General features: G+C 40.6%; 1 protein-coding gene across 1 annotated transcript in view; it reads right to left on the bottom strand.

The window, feature by feature from the left end:
- The window catches only part of ca8 (carbonic anhydrase VIII), an 18335-nt gene extending 9039 nt beyond the window's left edge, over window positions 1-9296 (bottom strand). The window contains exons 1-7 of the mRNA XM_073848960.1: window positions 8786-9296; window positions 7824-8015; window positions 3675-3799; window positions 3010-3105; window positions 2074-2136; window positions 1937-1985; window positions 1673-1785 (exon numbers count right to left, since the gene is read on the bottom strand). Coding sequence (XP_073705061.1) covers window positions 1673-1785; window positions 1937-1985; window positions 2074-2136; window positions 3010-3105; window positions 3675-3799; window positions 7824-8015; window positions 8786-8858 — 711 coding nt within the window. The 5' untranslated portion in view covers window positions 8859-9296. The remainder of the gene's footprint in view (window positions 1-1672; window positions 1786-1936; window positions 1986-2073; window positions 2137-3009; window positions 3106-3674; window positions 3800-7823; window positions 8016-8785) is intronic.
- Window positions 9297-11966: the final 2670 nt, after the last annotated feature.

The following is an 11966-nucleotide window of genomic DNA, read 5'->3' as shown; positions in this document are numbered from 1 at the left end:
AGATCAGGATGAGCAAGTGACAAATGCTCGGCAAGATTGGATGTGTTGCCTCCTGTATGCCACCTTTATCATCTGTTTTGTATGCAACTTAATGCCATATTTCACTTCTACTGTTGTCTTTATTTACTAGTTTCGAGCGTGTTTCATTGTTCTGTTGTCATGTTTACTTGTTTTGCAGCAATTTGGGAAGCACTACAGGTGAACTTCAGAACAACAGCATATGAAATACCGAATTGATCAAAATGTTACTATCGAACCGTTTGAAATTAAATGATGTTTGATTAAACAAGGTTCAGGAGGAGCACGATCAGATAATCAACCCATTCGGCACAGGTGCAACCTGTTTAACCAATCATTCAATCAGCGCATCCTCTATATATTACCAGCCGTCTTACCTCCATCCAGCGATAGTTTCTTGGCATCCCTCCTCCACCCCTACTCCCCACTTCTAATCTGTTTCGATCCTACACTAGCAGGGGGAGTTCTCTGGTTCCGGCCTGTATTCCGGCCCGGAACCCTTCCCCCGGACAGCACGCCAAAATATGCTTAATGCTCGCTCAAGCAGATTAGATGTAAGGGCGAACTCGTGAAATATATACTGGTATTTTTCCAGTACCGGTATACCACGAATCCCTAGTGCCTTTACAGCTTGTATCTCAGATCTCTGCCAAAATCATCTGTTTGGTTTTAATTATCATGTCACACTAAAATCATGCAAACCATATTAGTTTAAACTTTTCATATAGGTTTTTCTGAGCGCACACTTTTGAGGTACATGCACAGAAAGCGGCTGTCACATGACATGAGTAAACTAAGTTCTCTTTTATGTCTTATTGCGCTTAAACTGTCAAATACACACCAGTTTTTGTTAAAAACACACAGGAGCTACAAAAACAGTCGGTTATGTCTGTGAAGGTGAACAGCTGGGAAATAAATTGCTTATTTGTATTAGATCTGTGTGGCAGCAGTGTAATATACACTAAATAAATCAATAAATCCACTGCTGTCTTGTCTTCTCTGAGGCTGGGACTCTAAACAGTGTTCTGTGCTCGTCTGTGTAGCCAACAACAAGTTAGCATGCTTTGCTCAAACTTTCGCCATAGCGTTAGAACTCATACACCGCTGTTGCTTGCAAAAACAAAATGGTGGCACTGTGAGTGGAAACATGCAGATTAAGGGGCGGTAATATTATAAGAAGTCTTCTTTCATCACAAGGAGAGTGAAATCGGAGTGGCTCGTTTTTTCACAAGCTTGCAGAGAATGGCTTACCAAAACAAAGTTACTGGGTTGGTCTTTTTCACGTTTTCTTGGATTGGTAGATGCACCAGGGACCTGATTATTGCACTTCAAGTCAGATTTTTATGATATGTCATCTTAAGGTATTTAACTGACAAAATTATTGTCACTACACTCTTAAAAATAAAGGTGCTTCACAATGCCATAGAATAACCTTTTTTGTCTAAATGGTTCCATAAAGAACCTTTAACATCTGAAGAACCTTTCTGTTTCACAAAAGGTTCTTTGTGGCGAAAGAAGGTTCTTCTATGGCATCGCTGTGAAGAACCTTTTAAAGCACCTTTATTTTTAAGAGTTTGTTTGGCCACTACTATATATTACTATACTGTATTACATACATAATAATAATATTTTACAATAGTTGTTGAGGTGTTACCTGCATCTGAGAGATGGTAAGGGGGTAACGGTAAAGAATCCAGGTGACGTTCTCACTACATGGCGGTGTGGTTAAAGAGCCCTCGTACACCCAGTAATCTCTTAAGAGAGGATCTGAGGAAGTAGGCAAACCAACGGAGGCAGTCAGATACACACTGCTAACCTTTAACTAGGATTTATCAAGATGTTGTCACCAAAGGTCAAATATCAAAACATGCAAATAAAACACAAATATCAGTATAAGAGATTATAAACTCAAAATTACCAGGCAGTAATGTGTTGGGGTTAAAACATGGAATTATTTTTGTCTTTCCCTGTACAGACAAAAAAGACTTTTTAGGTCACAAGCATGTAAGTCATATTTTTGGATATAGTCTCTAGTGAGCCAGCTCTTATGCTCACCTTATACTGCAGGTCCTGCAGGACGTCTGTGATGGCCTTCAGCCCAAGATGTTCCTTCCCAATCTGCATAAAACAAATTAGAGCACCAATAGCCTCTTTCACACAGTAATACTAATAAATTGCCAAAAAATAACTGGTAAATACAAAAATGTGCTGTTCACACAGGAAACAACCTTATGTATTTTTACCGGTAAAGCACCATTTACACATCACTTGCAAAATACCGGTAAATTCTGTGACATTAACCAGATCATTAACCAGAAATTACCTCTAAACGGCTGCGCCTCCTTATGCTGTGTTTGTAAACATGAAGGGGGATATGCAGTCAGTGTTTTTTGCTGATGTTTTCATTTTTGTGTCAAATGTAAATTGTGTAAATTTTGTGTTAAACAAATACTAGTAACTTACTAGTAAAATACTAGTGCCAAAATGAATTTTCCAGTACACTCTTAAAATTAAAGGTGCTTTAAAAGGTGATGCCATAGAAGAACCATTCTTGGTTCCACAAAGAACCATTCAGTCAAAGGTTCTTTAAAGAACCATCTCTTTCTTACCTTTTTATAACCTGAAGAACCTTCTTTCACCACAAAGAACCTTTTGTGAAACAGAAAGGTTCTTCAGATGTTGAAGGTTCTTTATGGAACCATTTAGACCAAAGGTTCTTCTATGGCATCGTAAAGCACCTTTATTTTTAAGAGTGTATTTTTGAAAAGGTGATCTCTTAATGGTAATTTACCGGTCATTTACCAGTAAAGACTGCATGTGTAAAAGGGGCTAATGTTTGCTGAGCATGACATACTGCACAAAGACACACAAAAAGCCTTTCTCTTTAAAGGCCTTCTGTATTTACACCACTAATGGCATGTTTATTTACACAACACAACTAGTTAAGTATCTGTTATGACCTCTAGTATATGGAGAAGTAAAATGTGATACCTGCACAAATAGGGCGATGATGAGAATGCCTTTTTTCTTGCCCATGGCCTCCTCCACACCGTTGAATAATGTAGAGTTCCAGTGGATTAGATGAAGCTGTGAAAGATGTTTATTATTAATTTATTGATCCGCAATAAACTGAACTCTAAAATCATGCCAGTTCCGTGTTGTTTTAAAAGACTGGTTTGACTCGCAGTTGTGCCAACAGCTTGAGAAAACGCGATATGGTAACAGGATGACAAACATGGTAACATGTTGAGAACAGGTCCTTATCTTTCTGCTTGTGTACAGAAGACCAGGAGAGCAGGTGCCAGGAACAGGTGATTTGAATAGATCACTCGACGATTAAATCCCTTTTGAGAGCTTGCGGTACTGTTGTTTTTGACATTGATTGAGGTCCCACTTTATACTTTTGTAGCTAAAAAAGGCTTCCTTCCTTAGAAGTCAAATTGCAGCTGACGTGCTGGTGTTATTTGCATTGCTTATGCAGTGTGAATACTGTAACCTGTTAATACAGGCCTCAAAATAAATATGTGCTATTTATGTGTGTGGTATAAAGCAGGCTTTTTTTAGTTTTAGTCTGTCCCTCAAACATCAGAATGAATGAGTAAGTGAGGGGACCAACAAAAGCAAATGCTTGATACGGACAAAAATGTGACACTGACCTCCATAGGAAAAGCCTTGAAGTTGACAGTGTGTTCAGATCCCCTCTGATTCTCTTTTCCCCAGTGGAAGCGCACCTCACTCAGTTCATACTCGTGGTCACTAGGGAGCGGACCCCCGGTCACAACTGAGACAGCATTACAAATATCACAAAAGAGAGAACAGGATGAAATGTCATAAAACAAGATCATTTTACATATATAGGTTTCTCACAGACAGCAGATTTATGTCACTTAACCTCTCTGTGCCCTAGAAAAGCGACACATTGTGTGATTCCACTTTTGCTAAAGAGATAACTAAGGCTAAAATAAAAATCCTGTCATTATTTAATCACCTATATGTTCTAAATAGTGGGCAACTTTTAATAATGCCTGCTATTTCAGGATTTCTCTCCATATAGTGGATTTCTATGGTGCCCTCGATTTTGAACTTCCAAAATGCAGTTTAAATGCAGCTTCAAAGGGCTCTCAATGATCCCAGCCGAGGAAGAAGGGTCTTTAGTAAAACGATTGGTTATTTTTTGAAAAAAAAAAAATTACAATATATCTACTTTTTTACCACAAATGCTTGTCTTGTCTAGCTCTGCATCAGCTCTTTGTATTACAGTTCAACACAGTTAGGGTAGGTCGAAAAACTCCTATCTCGTTTTCTCCTCCAACTTCAAGACAAGCATTTAACTCAGGGGCACCATAGAAGTCCGCTATATGGAGAGAAATCCTGAAATGTTTTTCTCAAAAAAATAATTTCTTTACGACTGAAGAAAGAAAGACATGAACATCTTAGATGACAAGGGGGTGAGTACATTATCTGTAAATTTTTTATCTGCAAAGTCAACAGATGTCAACGGACAACACTGCGACTGTAGCGTACATCAACCATCAGGGTGGTCTACGCTCCCGCCGTATGTCGCAACTCGCCCCCCAATCTGCTCCTCTAGAGTCAGACACGGCTCAAATTGCTGCGCACTGTTCACATTCCAGGAGAGCTCAATCGTGCAGCTGACATGCTATCACGGCAGCTCACCCATCCTGGAGAATGGCGACTCCATCCCCATCTAGAGGTGATTCGGGGAGGCTCAGATAGATCTGTTTGCCTCCCAGGAATCCTCCCACTGCCAGCTCTTTTACTCCCTCAATGAGGTTCCCTCAGCAGGGTGCACAGGGTGCACTGGCACACAGCTGGTCCCCGGGTCCCCAGTGAGCCTCCTTGCACAGACCCTGTGCAAGATCAGGGAGGACGAGGAGCAGGTTCTGTTGGTTGCGCCGTATTGGCTCACCCGGACCTGGTTTGCCGACCTCCTTGCGGAAGCCCCTCCCTGGAAGATCCACTTGAGGACGGACCTTCTTTCTCAGGGGATGGGCACTATTTGGCACCCGCTAGAGGACCCTCAGAGATGTTCGATCGGAGTGGTGCTTTCCTTCCTGCAAGAGAAGTTGGAGCGCAGGCTGTCCCCTTCAACTCTTACGTTGCAGCTATTGTAGCGTATTACGATGCAGTGGACGGAGCATTCCAAGTGAAGCATCAACTGGTCGTCAGGTTCCTGAGAGTTGCGAGAAGGGTGAATCCCTCTAGACCACACCTTGAACCCTCTTGGGATCTCTCTGTTGTCCTCCAGGGCCTTCGGAGAGCCCCCTTCGAGCCACTGGTTTCAGTCGAACTTAAATTCTTGTCGATTAAGACATCACTCCTGACCGCGCTTCTGATTGCGCTCGCTTCCATCAAGAGGGTAGTGGACCTACAAGCCCTTCTCTGTCAATGAAACATGCCTCGAATACGGGCCGGCCGACTCTCATGTTAGCCTGAGACCCCGGCCTGGTTATGTGCCCAAGGTTCCCACCAGGTGGAGAACCTGCAAGCTCTGCCCCCTGACCCAGCCTTACTGTTGCTGTGTCCCGTTCGCGCTCTGCGTGTTTACGTGGACCGCACCCAGAGCTTCAGGCGCTCCATGCAGCTCTTTGTTTGCTACGGGAGACAGCAGCAGAAGAATGCTGCCTCCAAGCAGAGGTTGGCCCATTGGGTGGTTGATGCCATCACCTTGGCTTACGATTCCCAAGGTGAGCCGTGCCCCCTAGGAGTTCGAGCTCACTTCACTGGAGTGTTGCCTCAATCTCCGCGTTGAGCCCGTGTCCTCCCGTGTGTTAAGGTAACATCAGGTAATTTGCAGGAGGCCGGTTCGGTGTCGGCTTGCTGCGCCATTCCTCACGGATCCATGCGCTATTCCCCCAGTGGAACTCTGGCTCCTCCATGGCCCACAGCCCGGACTAGACGGAGTAGTCCGCGACTGTGCTCCAGCTGGGTCTCCTTCGCCCAGTTGGTTGTGGCATCATGTCTCAGAATCTCCACGGTCATCAAGAGGCTGTTCAGGATTGAGGATTGTGGCGTTTTCCATGGGTCTGTTCCCAAATGTAACGCTGTAGTGAAACGACTGAAGGGGAACATCTAGGTTACGTACGTAACCCTTGTTCCCTGAAGGAGGGAACGGAGATGTTACATCCCCTTGCCACAATCCTGAACTGCGCTGTAGGCTGAGCTACAGCTCGGCTCTTCAGCTAAAACCTGAATGAGTGGATGCACGCCTCCATCTTATATACCCGTATGTACGGGGGAGTGGCTGTGCATGCAAATTCCACTCGCCAATTCTCATTGGCCTTTTCTCTTTAGCTCAGAGGTGATAGGTCTCTCAGGCGAGTTCCCATATATAACGTCTCCGTTCCCTCCTTCAGGGAACAAGGGTTACGTATGTAACCTAGACGTTATCTATAATAAGCCTGCACCTGACTTGGGCACTATTATTATAAGTCATATTATAAGTTGTAATCAAATGATATTTGTAATCAAATTTAAGATGTCCCTCACTCTAAAAATTCTGAGAAACGCCCTCTCGTGGGACGGATGCAAAAAGCCCACGCTACGAGTGTAACTCAATGGCTGGGTTGAAGTAAACCCACGCTGGGTTGTTTCATCTGAGGGAGGGGTGTATAGTTGAAGCTGTCAGAGAGAATGACCCAGCCACTAACCCAATGAACCCACTGAAAAAAACAACCCAAAATCAGTGGCGCTAAAAAAATTTTAGAGGGGCGCAAACAAACTGAATCACACTGTTAATGCAGGCAGCAGGACTGAAGCATGAAATAAGATACCAAATCAGTGAATTTGAGTTTGGGTGTATTATCAGTCAAGTAATCATTAAACATTTGTAATCATTAAAAAAAATATTAGCCATTTATATTACTGTGATTCAGGCCATAATACTAATGTTATCCACACGAGGATAGATCTCAGTTTAAAGACAGTGAAAATACATTGACTTGTAGTAAAACATTGCATATAAATTCATTTTCATAAAGTTTAATAAAGTCCAATATAATAAGTAACTGTTATGCAAAAACTGTGAATACTAAATACTTTTAGACCATTCATTTTTTTTAACCTAATTATAATGGTATTGACAATTTATTTGTCAAGTTGTTAGATATAACTGAATGTATGTCCAATTAAAGGAAACTCTATATTATCTATCTATTTTAATATTGTGCTTATAATAATACTAACATTAACACTCACAATTTACTTGAAAAAAGACATGTCTTGTGTAACTGCATCATCTACACAAACCATTGTACTTGTACCCCGACGATCGAGTTAAACTGCATTGTTTCAGTTACTTTCGGTGTAGTTGCCCACAATGCTTCGGTGACAGGACTTTGAAATAACAAACAGGGAAAACGATAAAAGGCATGACTCATGGCATCTAGCCAGCAAACTCCATCCAAGCTTGATGATTCGTATGTTTATTTTATTTTTTTCTTCATTTGAATGGCTTATGAAAGTTTTTTTTTTAAAAGATAAAATCGAATTTACTTTTATCTCGGAAAAGGTATTGCGCATATTTGACATTTGAGAACAGTCCAATCACATGAGGACAAAATATATAAAAACAATATTGATTAGCTAAGATCTAAAGTGGGAGGGTCTCCATACATTTAATGTATATTTTGCAATATATATTAAACTTATTTTTAACATGTTAAAGTAGTCTTCTTCCTTGGCTAACTTGAGGGGGGCAGCCCTATTGACCAGCCGCCACTGCCCAAAATATGACCAAACAGGCTCAAACAAACTTGGGTTTTTGAATTGTCAGCATGTTATACCTGATTTGGACTTGAGCATGATCCTCACAGTGTGCCCATCATTAATGACTTCACAGTCCCTGCAAACCACATAGTTGGGGTTAAGCCCCACCTCCAGGAGCCGCGGGTCATAACGGGCCTCTCTAGAGTTAAGGTTTATGGGAGACTGGTACTCTCCATTTGCCTCAGGAAACAGAAGACCCCATTCAACACCTGGATTCAATCAAAAAAAGACAAAAAGTTGATTCAATCAATGTTTAAATGGTGATAACATTTTATTCTGATGCAGTTATCAAAGCATACTGAGTGGATAACACTGTCCTTGTTCATGACCCACTAGCCTGCGGCCCAACCTTGAAACTTTTGCACCGTGATACTGTGTGTCAATTCACATCAAATATTTGGCCTTGCCATAGATAATAAACAGTGGTCTATTTTTTTTGTCCCAATGTTGAATCTAAATGAAGGCTGCCAGTGCTCCAGTGCCTCAAAGTCATTACTGAGGGGTCCAACAGGAATAGCAGACACAGGGGGATACAGGATGTGCTCTTTTTTTTCCCTCTGCTTTTCATCTCACCCTGTCTATATGTAATAATCACTCCTTTATTTTAATTTTTTTATCTAAAACCTTACTAAAGAATATCTTATATAATAGATAAACACAAAAATAACAAACTTGGTCTTAATCTATTTAAATGACATTTTTCCTTCTTTTACATAATTTTTATGTATGCACTTGTTTAATAAAAACTTTACAAGTTAAAAATTTAGAGTGCTTGTTCAAAAAAAGTTCTGGAGTGGTTATTAAGTGACCACACACAGCATTGTGTGCGGTCACAGATCACAGCTAATTTTGTCTGTGTATTTCAGACAAAGTGAAACAGTATTGTTTTTTTGGTAATTCCTGATCATGGGTGTGACAATAAAGTTTCATGTTTCACAAAGAAGAGAATTAGCCAGTGATTCTCTCATTGAATTCTTACCTTCTTCATAGCCCCAGTCCAGCTCATCTTTGCCAGGGTAGTTATCGGTCTCCTCAATAACATTATCTGCCATGACAACTGAATTTTCTCTATGCGGCTTACGTTCTGTCCTGAGCAGATGCCAAAAACTAGTTCTTTCTGACCCTGTATTTAGGGTAAAGTCTTCCTCGTCGTTTGTTCACTGTCCACCAATAAAACATGAAGAAAGTGGTCTATAACAATACAAGTGGAAGTGATTGAACACAATGTCCACGCTGAAACTGCAGCCAACCGAAACAAGTCTTCATTCCATTGGAAATGATGAGTTTTTCTTCTCTTGTTCTCTTCTAGGAAAGTTGTCCTCTCTGTACCAAACACAAGTAAGTTCACAAACTCACTCTCTTAGCTACTACAGCCCACACGGTCCCCCCACAAGCCATCTGATTGGCTGTGTGCAGTGACTCTTAAGTCTCTGATGTAGCACCATAGAAACAGCTCAGCAGTCTGGCCTGGTTTACAGTCAGGCCACGGGAAGCACAGTGCACACTGGCAGGAATGCAGGAGTGATGTTGCTCTTGGAGAGTTCCTCCCACAATGGAGGAAATGGGTGTGGTTAAAAAAAACACCCACCAGGGGGAGGGTGAAGAAGGGGAGGCTGAAGAGATGGAAGGTCTGTTATTGTTTGCTTTGCACGTTACTGATGGTGTTTTCAAGGTAAGGATGAGAGGGGCCCATACGGTGCTTTCCACGCATGTTCTTTCCTGTTCACTGGTGAAACAAAAGTCCAGAGACAGCTCTACCAACTTTAATCAGAAGTCAAACCCAGTCACATCTTATCTCACTTCAGCTAAATGCTATTTTATCTGCTGGACAACAGCTTATGTTATCAAGAACAGTTTGAACTTCCACTAAATGGATGTATGAAAGTCTCCCACATGCACTGATTGACCCAGATAAAAAAATTGTAATAACTGGAGGAGGTGAACACTATGGCGTATCGTCTTGAATTCTATACTAAGAAACTACTTTGACCCTAATTTTCTAAAATTAAAAGCAGCACATTACACAAAAGTGCAATCACTACCTAATTAATTATAAGTAGGTCGTTTTACTCCCCAAAGCTTAGGGACTAGAACAGGGCTGTCATGTGACTTTAGCATCCTCTATGTTAAATCTATATTTTATCAGATGTATTTAGAAATCTGCATTAGCAGGTATCAAAACAAGCATTTTATCAGGAAGGTGTGGTGCTATGGTGTTTAAAGGGAATTTGAATTCGTCTAAATACTTTTAATAATTGTTTAACTGAGTTTATAGTTCTTGTTTGAGCGCAGGTTCATCAGATTACAGCACTGTCATCTGGTGGACATTATAAGTCATGACAGTATGCTCAGAGACCAGGAATACAAGCGGTTTGGTACAGAAACCTATTAATAGAATAATGTGTTCATTTCTGGCTCACCTTTGAATTTGCTTATGAAGCTACTAACAAAACACAAATAAAATAAATAGTCATCGAAATAGAGTCATTCATGTTGCACATGCACAGTGACTTTTCTGTCTCTATGATTTACTTACTCATATTTTAGTCACATTTGAGTCACATATTTAAAAGAAATGGCTTAAATTATATATTTAGGTCTTATTTATCACTTCAATGGAGATAATAGACATTAAAAATACTATTTGGTATTTTTTTACACACCTTTTTAATCATTTACCATGTCCCTAAAGTCACTTTCCACCCCGTTAGCATGTACTTTCTCACCATCCAAAATAGACTGCAATTTCTATTGAGACCATTTTCAGGAAGTCATGTTGTTTATTTTTCCCACTTGAATTTAACTTTACAAACTGAGGTAAGTGTCAACTCTCACTCCTACCTTTTTATTTTTTTTATTTTATTTTATTTTTTCATCCTGCTTGTCACTCTCTCTTAAAGTTCCACCCTGTTAGTTATGGAGAATGTCCAGTCAAAAAAAAAAAAAAAGGTTCCCCTGCTTAAGTCAGCCCATGTCCAGGCCCGTCTGATGTTTGCCAGGGACCATCTGGATGATCCAGAGGAGTCATGGGAGAAAGTCCTGTGGTCAGATGAGACCAAAATAGAACTTTTGGTCTTAACTCCATTCGCCGTGTTTGGAGGAAGAAGAATGATGAGTATCATCCCAATAATACCATACCTACAGTGAAGCATGGGGCTGGAAGCATCATGCTCTGGGGGTGTTTTTCTGCACAGGGGACAGGACGACTGCACTGTATTAAGGAGAGGATGAACGGGGCCATGTATTGTGACATATTGGGCAAAAACCTCCTTCCCTCAGTCAGAGCATTAAAGATGGGTCGTGACTGGGTCTTCCAACATGACAATGACCCAAAGCACACAGCCAGGAAAACCAAGGAGTGGCTCCGTAAGAAGCATATCAAGGTTCTGGAGTGGCCTAGCCAGTCTCCAGATCTAAATCCAATATAAAATCTTTGGAGGGAGCTGAAACTCCATGTTGCTCAGCGACAGCCCCGAAACCTGACAGATCTAGAGAAAATCCCTCTTGCAGTGTGTGCAAACCTGGTGAAGAACTACAGGAACCGTTTGACCTCTGTAATTGTTAACAAAGGCTTCTGTACCAAATATTAAAAAAAATTTGACTCAAATGATCAAATACTTATTTGACACAGTAATTCACAAATAAATTGTTAAAAAAATCATACAATGTGATTTCCGGATTTGTATTTTTAGATTCTGTCTCTCACAGTGGAAATGCACCTATGCTGAAAATTGTAGACCCCTCCATGAACTTGCAAAATCACAGGGTGATCAAATACTTATTGACCTCACTGTATATATATATATATAATGCTGGTACTAATATGGATTAGTCTATATTTATTTTATAATTGATGCAGTTAAGTATGCAGGACAATGACAGAAAGCTCATCCACTTTTAGTACCTGTTAACAGTGGTGTTCCACCCTGTTATGCTCATTTTCACCCTGTTAGACAAGTCATTTTAAATAAAAATTTGACAGCAAAGTTAAATATTTGGCATAATTGTCTTGTTTTGTGAGGCGAGGAGCATTAACAGCATATATATGTTTCTGAGCAAAATTTTTCAATTATTTACTATCCTGTTGGCAAAAATGGGCACAGAAAAAGTACCTGTTCCTAATAATCAAGACAGATTCTATTCATCAATAATTGTTTTGT

Source organism: Garra rufa, chromosome 10, assembly GCF_049309525.1.
Source record: "Garra rufa chromosome 10, GarRuf1.0, whole genome shotgun sequence".
Classification (NCBI taxonomy): domain Eukaryota; kingdom Metazoa; phylum Chordata; class Actinopteri; order Cypriniformes; family Cyprinidae; genus Garra; species Garra rufa.
The sequence above is the reverse complement of the archived record's forward strand: the minus strand, read 5'-3'. Positions and strand labels throughout refer to the sequence as shown.